The sequence below is a fragment of the Xenia sp. Carnegie-2017 genome, unplaced genomic scaffold, assembly GCF_021976095.1.
Source record: "Xenia sp. Carnegie-2017 unplaced genomic scaffold, XeniaSp_v1 HiC_scaffold_53, whole genome shotgun sequence".
NCBI lineage: Eukaryota > Metazoa > Cnidaria > Anthozoa > Malacalcyonacea > Xeniidae > Xenia > Xenia sp. Carnegie-2017.
The window spans coordinates 34,214-54,766 of NW_025813519.1; the positions used below are offsets into that span (position 1 = coordinate 34,214).

Genomic DNA, 20,553 nt, shown 5'->3' on the forward strand with positions numbered 1-20,553 from the left:
GACGGTCAAAGAGTCTGGGGTGGAGGTGTTGTAAAATACAGGTATACCATACATGAATTTGCTATGTTATTAAATTTTCTTTCAAACATTCCCTATGCTCTTTTAACATATAAAGAAGTATCCATGGCTTATTATATGCTTAACAATCTGAGTATCCATGAAAACCAACCGCAAGGTGACGTGTTACATTCTTGGCAACGTCTCTTTTCATCATTATTTGTTTGTGTTTTTAGTGCTCGCTCTGATCAATGGTACCCGTGGGAATTTGATCTTGAAGATGGGAGAAAGGCTCCCAGTGTGTAGAAATTTATGTTAAATTAGTTCAAAATTTCAGCTATTTTAAACTTCTGGAGCCGGTTGTTCAAAAGCCGGTTAACTTAGCCTAGAATTAATAACTAACCTAGGATTAGATTTAACCCTGCGTTATGCAAATTTAAGCCAGGGTTAGCGTTAACCCCCCCCCCCTATTGAACAACCGGCCCCTGAACGTTTCCGTTTCTCTTGAGATTTTTCAGTTTACTCATTTGGCGTGTGCTGTTAGATGAGTTTAATTGTGTGAAAAAAAAATTCATTTTTACTTAGAGGGAGCCAAGAAGCTTCGTGTCACAGTTGAAGCAACCAAGGTAGCTATTTCGATTTTGTTTCTCGGCAGTAATGTGGATTGCGAATTTATGCGTTCTTTCTTCGTATCTTTAAGAACGGAGAAATCTCACAAAATATCCATACAGGTATGTTTTCTTATTCCAGATATTAATTTGGTAAATTTGAATTTCTGCTGTTATTTTTGACGATTGTTGGGTTTTTTCAACACTCTTATCGAACTCTGTGTTTAGTTAGTGTGCCTTGGTTAATGTGCTTTGGCTGGTGTGTTTTGTACGATTTGCTTTGGTTAATGTGTTTTTGTCAATGCGCTTTGGTCAGTTTGCTTTAGACAATGTTCTTTAATCAGTGTGCTTTGGTCAGTTTGCTTTTGGTCAATGTGCTTTGGACAATCTGTTTTGGTCAGTGTGCTTTGGTCAGTTTGCTTTGGTCAGTGTGCTTTGGTCAGTATGCTTTGGACCATGTGCTTTGGTCTGTGTGCCTTGGGAAGTATGCTTTGGACAGTGTGCTTTAGCCTATGTGCTTTGAACAGTGTGCTTTGGACAGTGTGCATTAGCCAGTATGCTTTGGTCAATGTGCAACCTTAAGACATTTTCATATGATGGGGTATTTTTTTTAATTCAGGTGCTACTCCTCCATGGCTTCTTCCAGTAAGTGTATTTTGATCACGTTTTGCATTTTGTCCTTTCAGTATAATAATTCATGACTCAAAATTTAGAAATCATTACACTTTATAATTTTGTCTTAGGACGACGATGAAACTACCCATTCTTCTGCTATTGGTCCATCATTTAGTGAATTTCAAAAACACGGTATGCAGGACAAATTGTATTCGAAATAGTGAAGTGATTAATTGTAAATTTAATCTTGTAATTCGACAGTTTCTATTACAATAATCTCCGACATTGTTGACTGTTAAAAAATTTTTGCAGCTGAGCGTTTAAAGAAACGTGGGAAGAATCCATATCGAGTTGGAGCAAATTTCGATCGAACTTGTAAAGTTGACAACGAATGGTGAGTGAAGACTGTATATTTTTCCTAGAGTACGTTTGTAATCAATCTTCTTGGCAGTTAACTACCGCACTAATGAACTTTTTGTTTTTGAAATAGTTTTATTGGTGGCTAGTGTTTTGCCGGTTTTGCCACATATTGTAAATTTTCCATTGAGAAATTCTCCATCTATCGGTTTGTGTTCGCAATACGCAATTTTTAACTCCAACCTCAATCTTTAGTCTTTTAGTTATAGGCAATTTATCACATATTGTTTAGTGATTGGATTAAGGTTTAATTTCGCATATTGTAAAACATGGAATTATTACCCACCCTTTTTCGTCAAACGGATTGATTTCTCCATGCGACAGGACGTAGCATTTCGCGTTTTTCCCGCTCAAACCACGAATACGATCTTTTGCTTGTATTTATTAAATTGGCATAAGTTGAAGCCAAATAGCTCGAGGTGTTTTTTAAAAATGCATGCTTTACGGTCGATTATAAGTAACGATGTTCGAACAAAGATTACTCATCAAATTTACCATGCCATATTTGGTTGTTCTAATATTTATGATTACATATGTGTTAATTAGTCCGGGCATTTCCCGTTGATTTGTTTGTTCATCAATAAAATGCGGGATAAGTGGGGGTATTTAAAATACTTGTTGTCTTTTGAATACTTGTAAAATCTTTGTGTGGATGTCAAATTCTTCGTATGCACCGCCATCTTATTCGGCGGTGATCATCATGATAACTGTTATCACAGAATGCGGTTGTCCAATGTAACTAACGAGAAGGCTTCTTTGCAACATGGAGCTTTTTTCAATCATCAGTGACGATTGGAAAACATCATTTGTATTGTGATCTGTTCCTTGTTCCTTCGTAGCAATATGTAAACGAATAAGACAGCGCGCCACTATCCCATTGTTCTAGTATGTATTTACACGTCATTTGCTGTCAACTGTGTCGTTTTATAGAACGTTTACGACAGGCTTTGTTGTGTCGTTTTATAAAACGTTTATGACAGGCTTTGTTGTTTCGTTTTATAAAACGTTTATGACTGGCTTTGTTGTGTTGTTTTATAAAACGTTTACAACAGGCTTTGTTGTGTCGTTTTATAAAACGTTTACGACAGGCTTTGTTGTGTCGTTTTATAAAACGTTTATGACAGGCTTTGTTGTGTTGTTTTATAAAACGTTTACGACAGGCTTTGTTGTGTTGTTTTATAAAACGTTTACGACAGGCTTTGTTGTGTTGTTTTATAAAACGTTTACGACAGGCTTTGTTGTGTTGTTTTATAAAACGTTTACGACAGGCTTTGTTGTGTTGTTTTATAAAACGTTTACGACAGGCATTGTTGTTTCGTTTTAATTGATTTCTGTGCTCGTATCATTGTATTGAGTTATTCCCTAGTCACGACGTCCATCCACTGCAGATAGTTAGTAGACCAACGTACATTTATGTACGCAAAGCGTACCATTTTTATTTGGCTGCTCGTTCCTGTCTCGTGTCGTTGTCATAATAGCGCATGTGCAACGCGCATGTGTCAGTTGACCTTGACCTGCAAAGATTTAATTCATCATTTTCTCACCGGGAATTTAAAAGCTATTCAGAATGTGTGAGTTCCTTGAGTTTAGAATTTAGAATATTTATAGGTCAATTGATTTTTCTGAGTTAGAGCTTATTACAAATGTTTTCAGGCCTAATAAGTTCTTTGTTTTATGATAATAGGAATTCATTGAATTAAGCATTAAGAATTGATTTTGGCATCCCACAAAGACCGCACGGTAATTCGATCTGGATTTGCTAATTGAATGATCCTTATGTCTACAGGCGGTCTCAAAGGAATGAAAGAAACGGAAATTTGATAATGTAGAGCTCATCTAGTCTGTTTTGTCAAATAATACGACTTAGAATTTAGAAAGCATCGATATCTTTTTCAAATCACATACCTACTTACTAATTGGAATTCCTAAGTGAATAGATTCACTCAAAATATGTCTTCATGAAGCGATTCATAATTGACATGTGATTATTACCATATGTGATAGCGTCAATACTCCTTATCCTGTTTATTGAAACTTTATTGATATATGCGGGTTTCAGCATTTGCCTGATGACGATGGTGGGGAATTCATTCAGCTTAGAAAAAAACTATTCAGATTAGTCGCAGCTGATTCGAAAGATAGAACACGAATTGTTTACATTTCTTGCGGTGCGCCATGTCAGTGTGGCGCCGACGGTATCAAGCCTTTTTATGAGTTGCCCGTCGTTCTTGTTTACTTTCCACTGTGTTTTCAGCAGTAGCCAGTCGGCAAGTTTCAGTACTGCTATGTCAATTGAAGAAAATTCTCTTTTTTTTTATTTGAAATGTTTTGTTTTCGTAGCGAGTGAACGAATTTCTAAATAAACGGACTGGCTACGCTACAACGTTCATAATATTTTTGACAAATGGGAATTATCTTTCATTTCATGATGATGATATGATCTCACACTAACATGTGTCATGTGAATACGAGAGATAAATAGTTGGAACGTCAAACGTTTCCTAGATTGAATAATAATCATTCCCAAATGAGCTAGAGCAACCGAATATTACCTGCTGTCATGTCGATGTTTGCAAAAAAAAAAAATTTTATTGACAATCGTTACATGGTTGCTGTTACGTCATCGAAAACGACCTGATTCTCCCCTGGTCGCAATATAAGATATTATCCTGGTAATCCTTAAAGCTTCTTCAAAGTGCCAAAGCTTATCCATCACATCCTGAACCGATTCTTAAAAACGTAACTCCCACAGTTGTTTTTTGTTTCGCTCAATGGTTTCATTCCACTAAAAATCACATCAAATTAATCTAGGGGGATGTTCGTTAGCTTTGATTCTCACAACTTACACTCTTCAACCCATTGTTACTACATGTAAATCAAACGAGTACTCTACAAACCACTTCAACCTTTCAATCTTGCACTTAAGTACTGGAAGTATTACAATGAATGCTACAGTTTCATCGCCTCAACAAGTTTTGGCCGATCAACATTGAAACGGAAAAAACGAGGATTGTCAACTATCTGCAAACACAAAGCCTATATGCAAACACTCCAGATTAATCATGGCTGTTTTGATAAAATTAGCAAATGAGTGATGTTTATGTTTTAATTAAGTCTCTTTCTCGGCTTTTTTGAGTCTCTTTCTGCTCGTGCGTTTCTTAAATATTTTCTTACTGCTCGATTCGTAAATTCTATGGTTCGACAGTTTCCATGTACGGTGTTATTAATAATCTAGGATTCATTCTCGAGGAAGAAAAATATTAATATATTTGCCTTAATTTATTGTTGTTTTCCGTGTTCAGGTTGCCTTCATTTGGAGGAGTGTGGAATTCAGGTCCAAGATGGCAGACGAGGTACTTTGACCATGTATTGCATTGTATTTTCTTTCTATTAAATAGAATGTAGGATTGATGAAGTAAGGGATGAAAAGTGCATCAATCTTTCATCCCCAAAGGTTTCTGTTCAATGTATCCTTTTATCCAGCATTTCCTTCACAACTGTTCCCTTATTTAATTTCTGGATTACATGAAATAGTGTTATCGTCACATTCCCCCTCCACCCTCCATACACAAAACCGCATGCCCTTTCTGAAACAGAAAGTAGGATTAATTTTGAATGTACCTTACGCAGGCGAAGCTTCAAGTCACGACGTGGAAAACAGACCTAAAATGTTCTATGATCATATTTGAAATTACTGCGATCATCAAGCACCATATTGTGTAACCAAATGTAATGTAACGAAACATAAAAAGGTTGGCTTACTTGAATGGCATTCTACATAGTGAACGTGGGAAGATCTGATAAATGTATTTTATTGGACAAAATTGTTCATTGGATCTAAAACTGCTACTCACTAGTTACGATAAACGAAGTAAAACCTACTAGTGAGTTGCCTTGTTTGTGCTATTTGAGCTGAAATCTTGTTTTGTATAATCTTGTGTAATGTCAATGATTGCTTCTACATGGATGACCAAAAAACCTTTTTTAAATCAAATTGTCGTGTCTCTAGAAATTCAAGAAGGCTAGTACAGTAACACGTAACAAGAAAAATACAAGAAGTTTAAAATTGACGTTAATTTGTCATTCGACTTTAGTACTATTTATCTTTCAAATTGTTGTGCATGATGTAAATGTACCGTATGATAAATATAGCCCAAGATATTGCTTTATGTATGGGGACATTTCGCCATGTTAGGGGTTGTCTGTTGTACAACTGATAAGATTTTGCAGGGACTACATGAACATAATTTATATGCTGTAAAATTTGGAGCTACAACAAGGTTAAAAAGCTTTTCCACCTAAAATATGAGTCTACATCACTATTTGCCTTAAAATTCTAACTGAGTTTCGCAAATTAGATTAAAACGTAACAATCTATTGTAAAAATAATGATCTTCATGACTAAATTTAGGTATTCGTACATGTCAACAGGTATTTGACTGTGAGAGATTACCAACAAAATCTTTCATTTCCATAGCTTCGTCAGTCATGCATGTCCGTCGCCATTTCCCCCCCTAGCAAAGATTTTCACATTACCGTAACTAAAGTCTGGGTCTTATTTCGTTCAATTCATAGTCATTTTTCGTTTATCAGTTGTGAAAGTACACAATGTTCTTTATGTAATTTCTAATTAGCAGCAATTTTAAAAAACACTTGAGAAAAACGACGATTTTTTTGAGAGCAAACATGTTTCGACATGTTCAATTCATAGTCATTTTCGTTTATCAGTTGTGAAAGTACACAATGTTCTTTATGTAATTTCTAATTAGCAGCAATTTTAAAACACTTGAAAAACGACGATTTTTTTGAGAGCAAACATGTTTGCTCTCAAAAAAATCGTCGTTTTTCTCAAGTGTTCTTTATGTACATATTTTTCTTCGTATTTTTTTTATAAAGACCGTCATAATTGTGTCGACAGTGTTGTAGTCTTTTTTCTATTCATTGATGTTTCGGAAAGGTACGTTTCCACCTCCGTTCAAGTGCTCCGATGATGTTACAAAAAATATCAATTCAATACATCAATCGTAATATCAATTGCTGACTGCCCCATTGAGCAAAGATAATCAAACATGTGGGAAGAAGGTGCAGCAAATTCCTGCCATGAAAGTATGGTGTATCTTGTTCGATCGTTTTATTCCTTATTATTTAAGCCCCAAAGTGTCGATATTTCTAGAATAAACATAAAATATCGATTGAATCATCTTTAAAATGTCTTTGTTCTCCACCCCATGGCTTGTTCCGGTTGTACTCCATCATGGTAACACGATAGCAGCGGGATGTCGCGTCTCTCGTCAACATTGTTTATGAATACAATTATTTATATTCAGTCACTCGTTTCTCTGTCGAAGAACTGTTCTCGATCCGATAATCGTAGTCTCTTGCTTCTGTTTGTTGTCCAATGATAGTTTTTGCCTTAGTTCTTGCTGTGGCGTCTTTGTGTTGAAGCCTAAAGAATATTATCGTTCAAATTCTCAAGATGAAGGACTTCGTCGTTCTAGTGTTTTTGTTGGTTTTACTTTTGTCAGCGAATTGTAAAATAACGAGTGATGTGAAAAACTGCTCACTTCAATCAAATCTTTTTCAAAACGTATCACAAGATCTTTTGTTGAAGAAACCTACAAAAGGTTAGTGAACGGTGTATTTTAAGTCGAAGAGTGCGGTCTCACTTTCGACTTTAGACCAAGGCCGTTAGTATGTATATGGCTTTCAACGTCATTTTATATCTTTCTATCTGTGTAAATCGATTTTATCAACGCATCTTTGTCGCAGTTTTACAATATCGTATGTTTTTGTTTTGTAGGTCTTAATTTGAGGATATGTCGGAGCAATTTAACATGTTGTTCGCAACAAATGGAGTATGAATTGTACGCTACAAGCAGCAGGATACTCGAAGTTGCCCTTCAACGCCAAACTAATGCCACACTTCAGTTTCTTAAAACACGAGCTTCGCAATTCGACGGTAAGTGCCAAAATCAAGCGCTTGCTCGAAATCAAACCGTGCTAATAATGCTCAACTAAACACTCTCAATTCTGACAATGTCTCAATTCTGACAAATTTTCATCATGAAGTAGATTTTCATCACATTTGTGTACAATGTGAGCTGTGTATCTAACAATGTAAATGGGATTTTAATCATGTACTGCGTTGTTTATAGAGCGTTTGATCATGTTTTGAACTATAGGTGAAAGGTTTTGGTCTTCATTTTATGACCTTAAAGGGCTGCGGTGGCTTGCTGTTGTCGGCCACTGTGAAAGATTTTGATGAACAGCCAGAATGACTGTTACTTTACAATGTTTTCATGAATGTATATCTTCATGTACATACTCGCTGTATGAATACCATGTAACCTGTGGTTCGTTAAACAACAAACACATAATACTTTGAACTGAAATTACATTCAACGGTAAATAAGCCATCAATCATCAAAACAACCCTTATAATTAATATTGAATAAAGATTCAACACGCGTTCATTCTTTTATTGTCGGGCATGACCGCTTTACCGTAAAAATACCCTGATGCATTAATACTATTTCTTGCCTTTCATCTTTTTTAATCGGTGTTGTACATAAGCCTCGATTTAAACTCCCTCCCCTTGAGAAGATTATTGGCACATTTCATCGAAAAATGCAATCGGTATTAATGGCTGTCAGTTTAATGAAACAAAAGCCTTATAGCAAAAGATTAAAGTTTAGTTGTTCGCGTTGACGCATTTGCATGTTTTTTGACAAATCGAATCACTTCAAACTATTTCAATATATCACTGACTTATGCTCCTAAATGAACGTTTATGTCATATCTATTTAATGTTTAGAATAAATATGTTTGCTATTTGCGGATTGTCAATTGTGTTTTATATTTATCAAAGTATGGCATTTGGTACTTATAGACTTGTACTAATAATCTTGCAGACGAATGTGCTAGAATTTGCTATTGTTCGTTGCCATGTGTCATTTGCTAACTATATTTCATTTTCATCAAATATATATGACATGCATCAATAGATGTGTTTAAAACAAACGGGAAAGGTAATTGGTTTGCAAATATAAGCTAATCATTCGCACTTAAAATATCGCACCTGATAATTAGAGCCATTTTCATTCCATTCCGATATCGTGCCAACACAGGCGCTATGGAAATATTGGTTTTGACACATTACGTTTCAATAATTTAAATGGACAAAAAAATGCTAGAATTCCTTGCATTGCTTATGTTTTTTTTTGTTCAATCAATGTTAATATTCATGCTTGTTGATACGAATTGTCTGAAACAGGAAAAAAACTCTTTTACAAAAGTTCGTTCGTTCTTGGTTGATTTAAAAATTGTGAAGTTTAATGAATACATTAATAAAACAGTGGAAATATAGATATGGCCGCGTCTTTTATATTACACAATTAACTCGTAAACGTCTCATTCTTCCCTTGAATTATGAAGCAGGAATTGAATGAGGTTAAGAAGTGGTTTTGAAGATTGTGAGGTAATGATTTGGGTTTGAGGTTTGCGTGTTCATTTCCATAACTGAAAATCTGTGATAAGTCCTCTTATCCTTCGAGTACCTACTTGAATCACTGTATTTTTTACAGTTATTCTGGATTTTGGTTTAACTTTTTTCTTCTGAGAAATTCCTTTTAATTTTCCTTCTTATGACACAGAAGCCATTAGTGTGGCTCTAGTGTGATATTTCACGCGTTTTAATCACCGATGCTCTTAACCAATCATACTTTCATACTGTAATGTTAGCCCACACATCTTGCCTTATCGATGACAACAAAATGATAACTACAAACGAGACACTTTGCTTTTTAATGTACTAGTAAATTAATTTAACTTTGGTAACTTGATATTGCGTATTCCACGGTGATTCGATTTTTCTGATTAACTGTTATTTTATGCTGTATCTTTTGACTGTTATTAATTTCGTCCGGGCTTCTTGCATTTGACTTATTTTTGTGATATTTTTTTAAATTCCACATGTAGTAACAAGATTACCAAAATTCTTTTTTTACATAGACAAGTTTCGTTTCGGAGAATGTATCTTATTATATCAAATATCAATAACAGCCTGAAACATTTGTCATTTAATTTATTAATCTTTCTTTTCATTGTTGTAATTAATGTGGTTGGCTTGTTTTCCAGGTTTTATGATGAATTTGCTTCGCACATCGAGGAAAAATGGAGCGAAATGCTTGCTCGCGTGTACATGAATAATTTCTATAAAAATCGTGAAATTTTGATGACTTGTTTATTACCTTGGAAGACTTCTATACTGGCAATAGGAAGATTGATTTGAGACAATCCTTTCGAGTTTTTACAACGAACCCAATCTACAATGTTTGGTTTGGGGAAAGAAGAATTATTGAATGATACGGATTTCATAAATTGCTCCGCTAGACGAATCGATGATATACAACCTTTTGGTATCTACCCACGGAAAATCACGATGAACATGCTTACAACGCTTGTGTACGCCAAAGTGTTCTCGACGGGTCTTTGGAAAGGGTACATTATTGCCTCCTCTCTGATTGGTAATTTTTTACGCAAAAAATGCATAGAAGAGTTCACCAAAGCTCAGTTTTGTGATGTTTGTAACGGAATTCCTGATGCCAGAATGTGTAATGGGACTTGTCATAACGTTTTGGGTCGATGTTTCCACTTTGATGGCAAATTAAATGGCTACTGGCGTGATTACATGCGTGGCATGTACGCATTAGTTGGTAAACTTGATGGCCAGTACGACATCACTGCGATATTTGGAATGTTCAGTTTCGATATTTCGAGTGCTATCATGGAAATGAGCAAAAATTTCGGCAAAGTGTTGGCAAAGGTTCTATATTTATAAATTCATGCTCTGGCATTATTATATTCATATGCTCCGACAACTTCACAATTTTTCTTTTCCAAGAAGACTGCCCCCTCGAATTTGTAATTTGTAATTAGCTTCTTTTTGGCCTGCCTCAAACTATTTTTCAAACGTCGAATTTTACTTGCGCCAGATGCATTAAAGATAAAGGAAAATGAGGCAAAAATCCTCTTTATCTTTTAAATGCATTGTTAATGTTCGACGTTTGAAATGCGCCTTTTTTACTTTTGTTATGAATTCAACTTGCGGATCTACCATTTTGCATATCGTTCATTTTGGAGCTTTGGCTCAATTGTGATAGCAAACAATGATTGCTAACAAAAAAAGTTATTTCATAGTAGAGAAAAGGCTCGTAGCTGCATAAAAAAGCTAGTTTAACTCTGCTTTAAGTAGCATGCTTTTTTGTGCATGCACAATTGTAATCAAGTGTTCAGAAGTATTTCGTTTTGTATTCTAGTAAAACTAGAATAACGGTGACTTCATCAACGTTTTGAACCATTAATTTAGGCTAAGTCCTTGTGTCCTTCGAAAAATCGAAGAAAACGAGAAATAGATCGCAGTGGAAGTGATCTCTACCTGGAGGGACAACGAAAAAGAAGAAGTTCACTAATGAAAACCACGGAAAATCCACTATCCTTTGACACGTACGTAAGAAATTACAATATCGTAAATGTTCGAAGAAACTCCCCTTATCAAATTAGCCCTCCCCTTCTCGAAGCGTGAGTTTGTATTAGTCCCCTTTATCTAATAAACTTTCCGTCTCTAATTGACATCTTACACCATATTAACATGACGATGATGTTATAATAGTATGTTGTCCATTGGGCTTAAAAAAACATATATTTAATTTTAGTTTTATTTTTATTTGTGCACTCTAAGGTGATAGAAATGATATGAACGCTTCTTCTGAAACGTCTCGTGTCTATTAAACGCCCTCCCTAGAACCGCTGGAATTCATTAAACACTGCGGGCGTTTATTATATGATTTAAAGTGTTTTTCACTGAGTAGATATTTTCATCCATTTTGTAATCATATGATGAAATTATGCGTTTTCTTCAACCATGACAAATCGTTCGAATTTCTTTAGCTTTACCAAGGAGTTTCGTGATGAATTGATTAAGTTCGGAGACGTGTGGACTAACCTACCAAAGACGGTTTGTGATTTGAATGTGTTTGCGGCTCGTGCACAAAATGAAAGTTGTTGGAACGGCTTTACGATACAGAGGTTGGTCTTTGCTTCGTTGTCACGAAAATTTGACGTCATTTTGAAGTAAATATTTTCCAGATTATTTCTTTTCTCTTTGTCGATGACCGAAAATGACCGAAAAGGGTTTCCAAGTCCCAGTTCCCTTGATACGACAGTAATATTTAGCTTCATTCCTCAAAAACTATTCTACGAAATCGAAAAATATTTTAGAAGTTAATTAGTATTGTTTACGCTGTATTATATAAACCCGTGCATCTCACCCTTGGAATTTAATGACACTTTTAATTTTTGTATGAGTTGCATGTTGTTCGGCTTTCTGCCAGAAATATGTTTGGATATAAAAGCCGACTGGAATTGTTTTTGACTTAGGCGTGTGCCTTAACGTACTGCAATCTTTCTTTTCAGAAATTCGGAAGACGTTCCAAGGTTAGGGTTATCGTTAGTCAATGCAGATTTAGATTATCAAAGGAAAATATCAGATCAACTTTCGAAATTGAAAATAATGATCACGAATCCAGTAAAGGATGATGATGCTAGTGGTGATGGTTTACATAGGTCTGATGACGAAGAGTCATCTAGCGCATCTGGATCTGGTAGCAACGAACCTCTTGGTGACAATGAATCTTCTGGTTCCGGTGAAACCATTAGGGGAAAAAACGTTGTAAAAAGTACACCACCTGTCATACCAGATTATGTCTCGAACGACGGCACAAACAAAACTTCCACTCCCGAGAAAACAGACAATTACGCACCTACATCTATACTCATTACGGATGACGAAGATATCCCTTTTCCGGCTCTGGTGATCGTATAAACAATAATACTTTGAGCGACGATGTTCCCACTCATTATACAAACGATAATGACAACGACTCTCCTACCACACGTGGTAGCGTGAAAATCTTTGTGGACACCACGTGGCCCTCACGAGCATGCCATGGAAGTGTCATCTCACACGTTGCTATATTTCTCGTAACAACGTCAGGGCTCATGTTTGTCTGATGTGGCAGTACGTTTGAGAAGCTGTATTTTCTGAAGAACGGATAGTTATTTTACCCTTGCATTTCAAATTTCTAATGTGTCATTAAAAAGTTGCCATCGACAGACCTTATACATTTAATAATTTATGCATAAGTTGCTTAACATTTTTATAACCCTTCGCTGTTCTCTCATCTATTGAAAGTTAACAATTATGTACGATTGCTTTGTTAACTTGGCGGTTCTCAACTTAATTTTTGCCATAAATATTTTTTCGGCTTGTGTACTTAACGTCATTCTCATATGCAACTGATGGATGTTGGATAACACTTTTTTTAAAGGAGTCGCTAATATAGATAAATTAGAATATAGAAAAATTTAAGTAGAGATATTTGATCGTTTGAGCCAGTACAGCAAATTACGTTGTGGACTGAATAAAAGTTTGCTGTTGGTTCTGTTCGGTGTGTTTGTAAAAAGCTAAAATATCAATTATTTGCGGTAATAATGGTTATAATAGTTATGTCAGTAGTCATTATAAAACGTCTTTAATCGATTTGTGTTGTTGAATTAAAGAATCGTTCTTGTTTTGTAGTGATGTTGCTATTTATCGTGTTGGAAATCGATGTGTAATATTTGGTTCTTGTTCTGCACAACTTGCCATCTTTCTATCTTCTCTTACTAAACTTACTAAATTGTTCTACATGTCTCTAGATACTGCTTGTAGGAAACAGTGACAAAGGCTGTGGAATAGCGTTCATTCTGTAGACAGGTTACCTCTAAACATCCTTCAATCCCTCTAAACATGCTCCTGGAATCCCTATAAATATCCTCCTGCAATCCCTATAAACATCCTCCTGCCTCCCTATAAATATGCTCCTGCAATCTCTCTAAATATGCTCCTGAAATGCCTATAAACATGCTGCTGAAATACCTCTAAATATCCTCCTGCAATCTCTCTAAACATGCTCCTGAAATGCCTATAAACATGCTGCTGAAATACCTCTAAATATCCTACTGCAATCTCTCTAAACATGCTCCTGAAATGCCTATAAACATGCTACTGAAATACCTCTAAATATCCTCCTGCAATCCCTCTAAACATCCTTCTGCCTCCTTATAAATATGCTCCTGAAATCTCTCTAAACATGCTCCTATGCATATTGAATTCATTGAGTACATGTGTTCAAACTTAATTTCAATTAAATTTCGTCTTATGTTTTATATAAACAAATCGCTCAGGGTATTCGACAAAGCAAGAGACGGTGAGGAAAAAAATAAAACGCTTGAGAATCTTAAAGATTTCTTTTTTGAAAGTAGAAATGTTTGTGCAAAAGGGCAACGCGACTTGATGCATTATCTCGTTTGTTTGGAAAACACTTGCAGAGTTAGCCACAAGGAGACTCTTGCCAATATTTGGTTCACCTGCGTCTTTGTTGTTATTACGATAACGAATGTAAATATAATTTTAGAGGCAAAGTTGCATATTTTGGCAAAATAACCGATTCAGACAAAAGTGTGGGTAGTTTGAAGATTTAGTGACATTTAATGCCTCTTCCTACCGTCCCTATTGACCCGCACACCCTGGGTCGTTATTGCAAGGATGACGTTTCTCTTCCATGCAAAATATCGCGCGATCAAATTGTTGCGGCAGGTGTCTTTTAAACTGCGCATGTGTGTGTTCACGCAATCTTGTTCCACTTGATTGTATCCATTTTAATTTTTAAAAGAAAGAAATCGTCAAACGCCAATCGTGAGATATAAAAGTGATTTGATCATAAAGACACAATTTCCAGTTTTCCACGCATTGAGCAATGCTTAGAAATGCAATGGATGAATAGAACTGTCATATTGAGAACGAGAAAAGAACAATTATTGATACCCTAGTAATTAATGCATGATTTTTACATACACCCATAATACATATACGTATGTGTAAAAAATGCGATTGTAGAAATTGACCAAATTTCAACACCATTTGCATGTAAATTGTTCATATGATGGATCTGGTTGAAGCATATTTTTTCATAGCATATCTACCAAGCATTACCTAAAAAAAAATCAACTTAATCAACAATCGCTTCAGAAAGATGCATATCCTACATTCGATGTCGCGAGCAAAAATTGCTTCAGCCATGTTGGAGCTTATGCTTGGATACATATGGTTGGATGCTTCAGCCATATAGAATAAAAAGAAATTGCAATAAAAGAAGAATTTTCCCATTCTATTTTGCAAATTTGCACTATATATAATCGATTGCATTGTCCGATAAAACGGACACGTTAAATTGTTTTGTTTCTTTATTTAACCTGTTGGGATGGATGTTTTCACATATGCAAAATAGCATTTTGATGGCTTCGCCTCTTCGAATGCAGTCGCCACAGTTGATTTCTATTTTAGCGCAATGACTCAAAATGGTAAAGTGTATCATGTAGCCCCGGACGACGAGCAATATTATCAGCAAATTTACGCAAAAGTTCTCGAAAGTTCTAATGAAGAATGTAGAAATGTATCCTGAGTGACATGTCGTGCAAAATGATGGACTTTAATTGCACATTTTGCAAAGTTCCCATTTAAATTATTTGAACTCGTAAATAGTTTTGGACACCTGTAGCTACAGATGCATAAAGTGAGACGCACATAAATAATTTAATCTCTATGGCTGGCTGAGGTATTTAAAACAAACCTGACACAACACTTGTCAATATACGAAATTTACATTTGCCTACCGACACTCAAGCAGTTTTCCGTCAGACAAGGTATGTGTGAAATTTTGTATTTCTCTATGAACATCGACCCCTAGTTCTGGTCAATTTACCAATAACTTGTAGGATGAGTACTTTACGATGAGTGGCATGAGTTGATTATTATTGTCCTCGCAAAACTAAAATTCGCGTACCACGGCTTTATTTATAAACAGAAGAAGGCAACGACCATTTTTGCACGAAGAATTATGTGCGTACTGTTTAAAGCATTTATATATGAATTTTTACGAAAGCTTGTCCATTTTGTTTTGGTATTCATTGGGAATCATTACCAGAAGATTACATGCAAATTTTAGGTTTAATAATTCGTCAAACGTAACTTTTTACGTTTGTTAATTCAGAGCAAGTAAGCATCGCATCATGTTGTTGATAATCGTTGTCAAAACAAGACTTCGTTAAAAACTATAGTATAGTCATTGGCTTATCACACAAAAAGTTATAAGCGACCAGTAGCTACTTTGACATTCCCCATTTTCTGTGAGTAAAGTTGATTCTCTGTCCTTTATTGGTGCAGTGCATTTTTTGGCATAGTCTTATCAACTGATTACATGAATTACAATATTTGGCTTTCAACTATTTAGAGTATTCATTTGACCGGGCTGCAACCCGTTACCGCTACTTTTATTCTTTATCTGTACAAACTCGTTGCTATGAGTAGCTCAAACAGTCTGATATTTGTTAAGCCAAAGAAAAACGTTCTTTTCATAAATGACAAAATAGTGATACATCTAAAAAGTATATGACGAGGTTTTGCATGATTGATTCCATTGAGCTGCCGAAACCATGATCAGCTTGTATCGAAAATCGTTTTCCATGTTTCCATGATTAAACTTGGAAACTCTAATTGGACATTCTTTGATTAGATATGGATATTGATTGGACTGCGATAAATGCTAAGCTACCTACTGCAAGGGCAGACAAGGCTGCAAGGAAGAAAATGTTCAATCAGTTTGACCCCAACGGTAACGGAATCCTCTCACTGGCCGAAGTCGAAAAAGGCATCAGAGATGTGTTGCATATTGATGAAATATTCAACGCAAAACTAGCTATCATGATGGCCTTCCAGTTGGCAAAAGACAGCCAAAAGTCAAAAAGAGGAGACTTGGGCGATGACTACATTGAGTTGAACGAGTTCCGATGCTTTCTGCTTGCGCTTCGACAGTACTTTGAGTACTGGGTGGCCTTCTGTCGCGCTGACGCAAACAATGATAAGCGAATAAGTTTGATAGAGTTCGTGGAGGCGAAAAGCAAGATTGAAACATGGGTGGGACCCATAAACGATATGGAGGCTGAATTCAAAGAGATTGACACCAATGGTGGTGGGTTCATTATGTTTGATGAATTCTGTAAATGGGCCATTGGCAAGAATCTGGACTTAGAAGATGATGATGACAACATTGCTGAATAACGTTCATGAATGTTATAAAAACACGTTAAAACTTACAATTTTGATCATATTTCATAATTAGTCATATTTATTGAGAAACCTTTTCATATAGAACATATGATTTTCAAAACATATGTAGTTAACGGAGTTAAAATAATGTAGTTAGATGGGGTTGAAAATGTTATAAAACTGCAATAAATTATCGATGGCTTTACCTAAGCACACCAGTCAATAATCAAGCATATATAAATAACATTTTCCCAGAAAGGAAGGTTGGTGACCAATTTGATATTATGTCTAGGTTGTTTCTACTGAGGCAACGTTGTAACTGTTCATTGTGATCATTGTATTAAATGTAATTCTGTTTTCTCACAATTACAAGCATCAACTTTGACCATCGTAAAGTGAAAATAATAGACGCTTCAATTAAATGTTTTGGTAAACGTATCATCCGTTTCTTAACAACATATTTTAAGGCAAAATTGTCCCTGTCACTTTGCATCAATGGCATTTTCCGGCACTCAACTTTACTATGTGACTGTTTCTCATTTTATGGAACGAGAAGTTATTTTACGGCACTATGGACAAATTTGGTTCAAATATTTCAAAACGTCATCGCCATTTTCTCTGATACGACTGTTGCTTTTTCTTAATCCGTACATTCATTAAAAAATTGAGCAAAAACATTCTGTTACATATAAGATTGAACAGAAAAGGACTAAATAGGTATAAGACCAAGTTAATTGCACGACTGAAGATCTTAATATTTACTTCAATAGAGAAATTTGCAAAGTTGTTGTCACCAGCTCTGACTCAACAAGTCTTATTTATTTTTGAAAATTAAAATGTGAAGTATGATCTATAATGATTGCTTTATTTGTGCCTATATTTGGAAAAAGAATCAATGGCCCTTCTACATACAAATGCATTGAGCATGACCAAAATTGGTAAATTAATACATTTTAGGTGAATTGGTCTAATTTAAGTATCTAAAAAAGTATGGTATGATTGATCCAAATAAGTATTTACTAAAATAAACAGCAGTTGTTGATAAAGCCATCTTATTGAAAACATATACTATTCACGCTTAAATTGCTTGATTTTTTTATGATTATTGTCGACTTCGTCATTCTGTTGATACAAAACATCAAACATGTTAAAAGTTGTGCGACACGTGACTTCACCGTTTCACCGGTGAATTAAATTTTGTTTCACCAGGGATTAAATTTTGCATCAGAAGTGCGATATATTTTTAAACAATATATACCTATTTAACTTGACCATTTTAACATGGACATGGTTTGTGTACTATGAAGAGAAGAAACAAGAAAAGATTTCAGCAATTCTCTAAAAAAGCACTTGATAGAGTGACTTACTTACCCTTTGTTGGCAGAATTTCAAATTGTTTTGTTTGGACTTGTAAAATGTTTTTGTGCAATAATTTAATGATAAACCCAGGAGTGATTTCACGCCAAGTTGCACTCATACGACATTAACATTTGACAAACATCACCAGCAGCTTCTAGACGCTAAAGGTAAGAGTAAAATTTCATACTTTTCTAACTAAATGGCTCTTTAGATCGTGTCAATTTGTAGTTATTACATACAATCAGCAAAAATACGTACAAATATTGCGCATGTGTAATTTTGTACTTCATTTTACGAAAGCTAAGTCATTTTTATTAATTGAAATTCGCTTTAACAAGACTGCAAATAATACTTTCAAAAGCTATATCTTCTTTATATACTTTGTTGTAATGTAGTAAGTAGCATTTTACATTGACTAGAAGTAGCAAAAATTGTTTGGCGATCGTTGCCTCAAACAGGACTTCGTCAATAGAAACAATTGCATTGACTCATTAGCAAAACAATAAATCATGAAGTTGTAAGGTGCACATCTTTTGTCAAGTAAACGATAGATATATGAATGCTTTCAGTTTTGCGAGAGTCGGTCGCATTCCCGAAGCCTGTGCGTGTCGAGATGGACCAGTTTAGTTGCTTCACTTGTCTGTTTGTACGAACTGGATGCTTCTTGACATTTTCATTAACTGCTTATGTAAATATTATAATTTCGGCTCTTAGGAATGCAAAACAAATATGCCATTCACTGGTGAGATTACATTATTTGACTGGGCTGCAACCCACTATATATACATATTTTATCAATGAAAAGTCTCCTTAGGTAAACTATAATTCTTTTTTTAAAACTAGCGAAAGTCATACGATACCATCCTTGGACAAGTAAATAATGAGGACAAGTTTTGCATGATTGATTTCATTACGTTGCAAAATCTTTTATAGCGAATACTCATCATTGCTAATCGTTATTCATTATATATTCCATGGTAAATGCTAGTTAGAGAAATCAGTCAATTTTATATTTGAAATAAACCTTTGCTATCTTTAATAAAACCATAGATAAGATATGGATATTGATTGGACTGCGATAAATGCTAAGCTACCTACTGCAAGGGCAGACAAGGCTGCAAGGAAGAAAATGTTCAATCAGTTTGACCCCAACGGTAACGGAATCCTCTCACTGGCCGAAGTCGAAAAAGGCATCAGAGATGTGTTGCATATTGATGAAATATTCAACGCAAAACTAGCTATCATGATGGCCTTCAAACTAGCTAAGAATAGCAAAAAGTCAAGGAGAGGCGACCTGGGCGATGACTACATTGAGTTGAGGGAGTTCCGAGGGTTTCTGCTTGCGCTTCGACAGTATTTTGAGTACTGGGTGGCCTTCTGTCGCACTGATGCAAACAGTGATAAGCGAATCAGTTTGATAGAGTTCGTGAATGGAAAAAGCAAGATTGAAACATGGGTGGGACCCATAAACGATATGGAGGCTGAGTTCAAAAAGATTGACACCAATGGTGGTGGGTTCATTATGTTTGATGAGTTCTGTAAATGGGCCATTGGCAAGAATCTGGACTTAGAAGATGATGATGACAACATTGCTGAATAACGTTCATGAATGTTCTAAAAACATCGTTAAACTCAGTGTTTTGATCAAAATTTTATGCGTATGTTTAATAATGTAGTTAATGGGCTTGAAAATATGTCATTGAAAAAATAATAAATAACCAATCGCATAAAACAACGTGTAGCACGTGACTGAATTCATCCCATAACACTTGTATAGTATTCTATTTGATAAAATTATTGGTAAAGTTTCAGAAATATGCGCAGAGAAAGTGTCTCGCTGATTCTCCGTTCTAACTATAAATCAAAACTATAAAATTAATAAAACAAATTATATCGGGCATGCGTATTACAAGCAAACGTATATCCAGTTACTTCTTTCAGTCAGTTAACATGTACATGTCGAAGAATGCATGGTCGAATGTCGTCATATCGTGCAAAGATTTTTTTCAACACTCTTGATTTTCTCAGGCTTCACTTTGCTTGAGTTCAATATCTCGAAAAGTAAAACGTATTAAAGCATGTGAAAGCTATGTGAAATATTCAACTTGTGTGTACATAGAATGTACGACGTACGTGGACTGGTACAACGCTACAGGCCGCCTGGGGCACGTGTTGTGTGTATGACAATATGAGATAATGAGAAGAAGTATTACTCTGTGCGAGGGAAGAAATTTTGAAGGTTGTTCTGGATGTAAGTGCTGGTAATCTACAACTTATTACAACAATCTCTTTTTTTTAATCATGAATAATTAACCATAACCAATAAATCTGACGGTGGTGTTTGTTTTTACT

The 20,553-nt window shown here is 35.3% G+C and overlaps 5 protein-coding genes across 5 annotated transcripts; all 5 read left to right on the forward strand.

Moving 5' to 3' along the window:
- LOC124456555 (centrosomal AT-AC splicing factor-like) lies at nt 1-5,941 on the forward strand (the record flags this gene model as incomplete). Its single annotated transcript, XM_047006975.1, has 9 exons — nt 1-41; nt 234-295; nt 583-623; nt 698-728; nt 1,225-1,250; nt 1,349-1,412; nt 1,533-1,614; nt 4,940-4,990; nt 5,268-5,941. Coding segments are annotated over 9 exons (435 nt in total), but the record flags the coding sequence as incomplete, so codon positions are not given.
- Nucleotides 5,942-6,866: 925 nt separating this feature from the next.
- On the forward strand, nt 6,867-9,841 carry LOC124456534. The gene is made up of 3 exons (XM_047006956.1): nt 6,867-7,261; nt 7,438-7,596; nt 9,774-9,841. Exons 1-3 carry the CDS (start codon nt 7,114-7,116, stop codon nt 9,839-9,841), a joined length of 375 nt encoding a protein of 124 aa, XP_046862912.1. The 5' UTR covers nt 6,867-7,113.
- A 107-nt stretch (nt 9,842-9,948) lies between these two features.
- On the forward strand, nt 9,949-13,274 carry LOC124456544 (glypican-6-like). The gene is made up of 4 exons (XM_047006963.1): nt 9,949-10,461; nt 11,005-11,141; nt 11,586-11,723; nt 12,111-13,274. Exons 1-4 carry the CDS (start codon nt 9,967-9,969, stop codon nt 12,517-12,519), a joined length of 1,179 nt encoding a protein of 392 aa, XP_046862919.1. The 5' UTR covers nt 9,949-9,966; the 3' UTR covers nt 12,520-13,274.
- A 2,060-nt stretch (nt 13,275-15,334) lies between these two features.
- Nucleotides 15,335-17,244, forward strand: LOC124456549 (flagellar calcium-binding protein-like). The gene is made up of 2 exons (XM_047006968.1): nt 15,335-15,440; nt 16,310-17,244. Exon 2 carries the CDS (start codon nt 16,312-16,314, stop codon nt 16,852-16,854), a length of 543 nt encoding a protein of 180 aa, XP_046862924.1. The 5' UTR covers nt 15,335-15,440; nt 16,310-16,311; the 3' UTR covers nt 16,855-17,244.
- A 1,044-nt stretch (nt 17,245-18,288) lies between these two features.
- Nucleotides 18,289-19,933, forward strand: LOC124456550 (flagellar calcium-binding protein-like). Its single transcript, XM_047006969.1, has 2 exons — nt 18,289-18,368; nt 19,252-19,933. Exon 2 carries the CDS (start codon nt 19,259-19,261, stop codon nt 19,799-19,801), a length of 543 nt encoding a protein of 180 aa, XP_046862925.1. The 5' UTR covers nt 18,289-18,368; nt 19,252-19,258; the 3' UTR covers nt 19,802-19,933.
- Nucleotides 19,934-20,553: the final 620 nt, after the last annotated feature.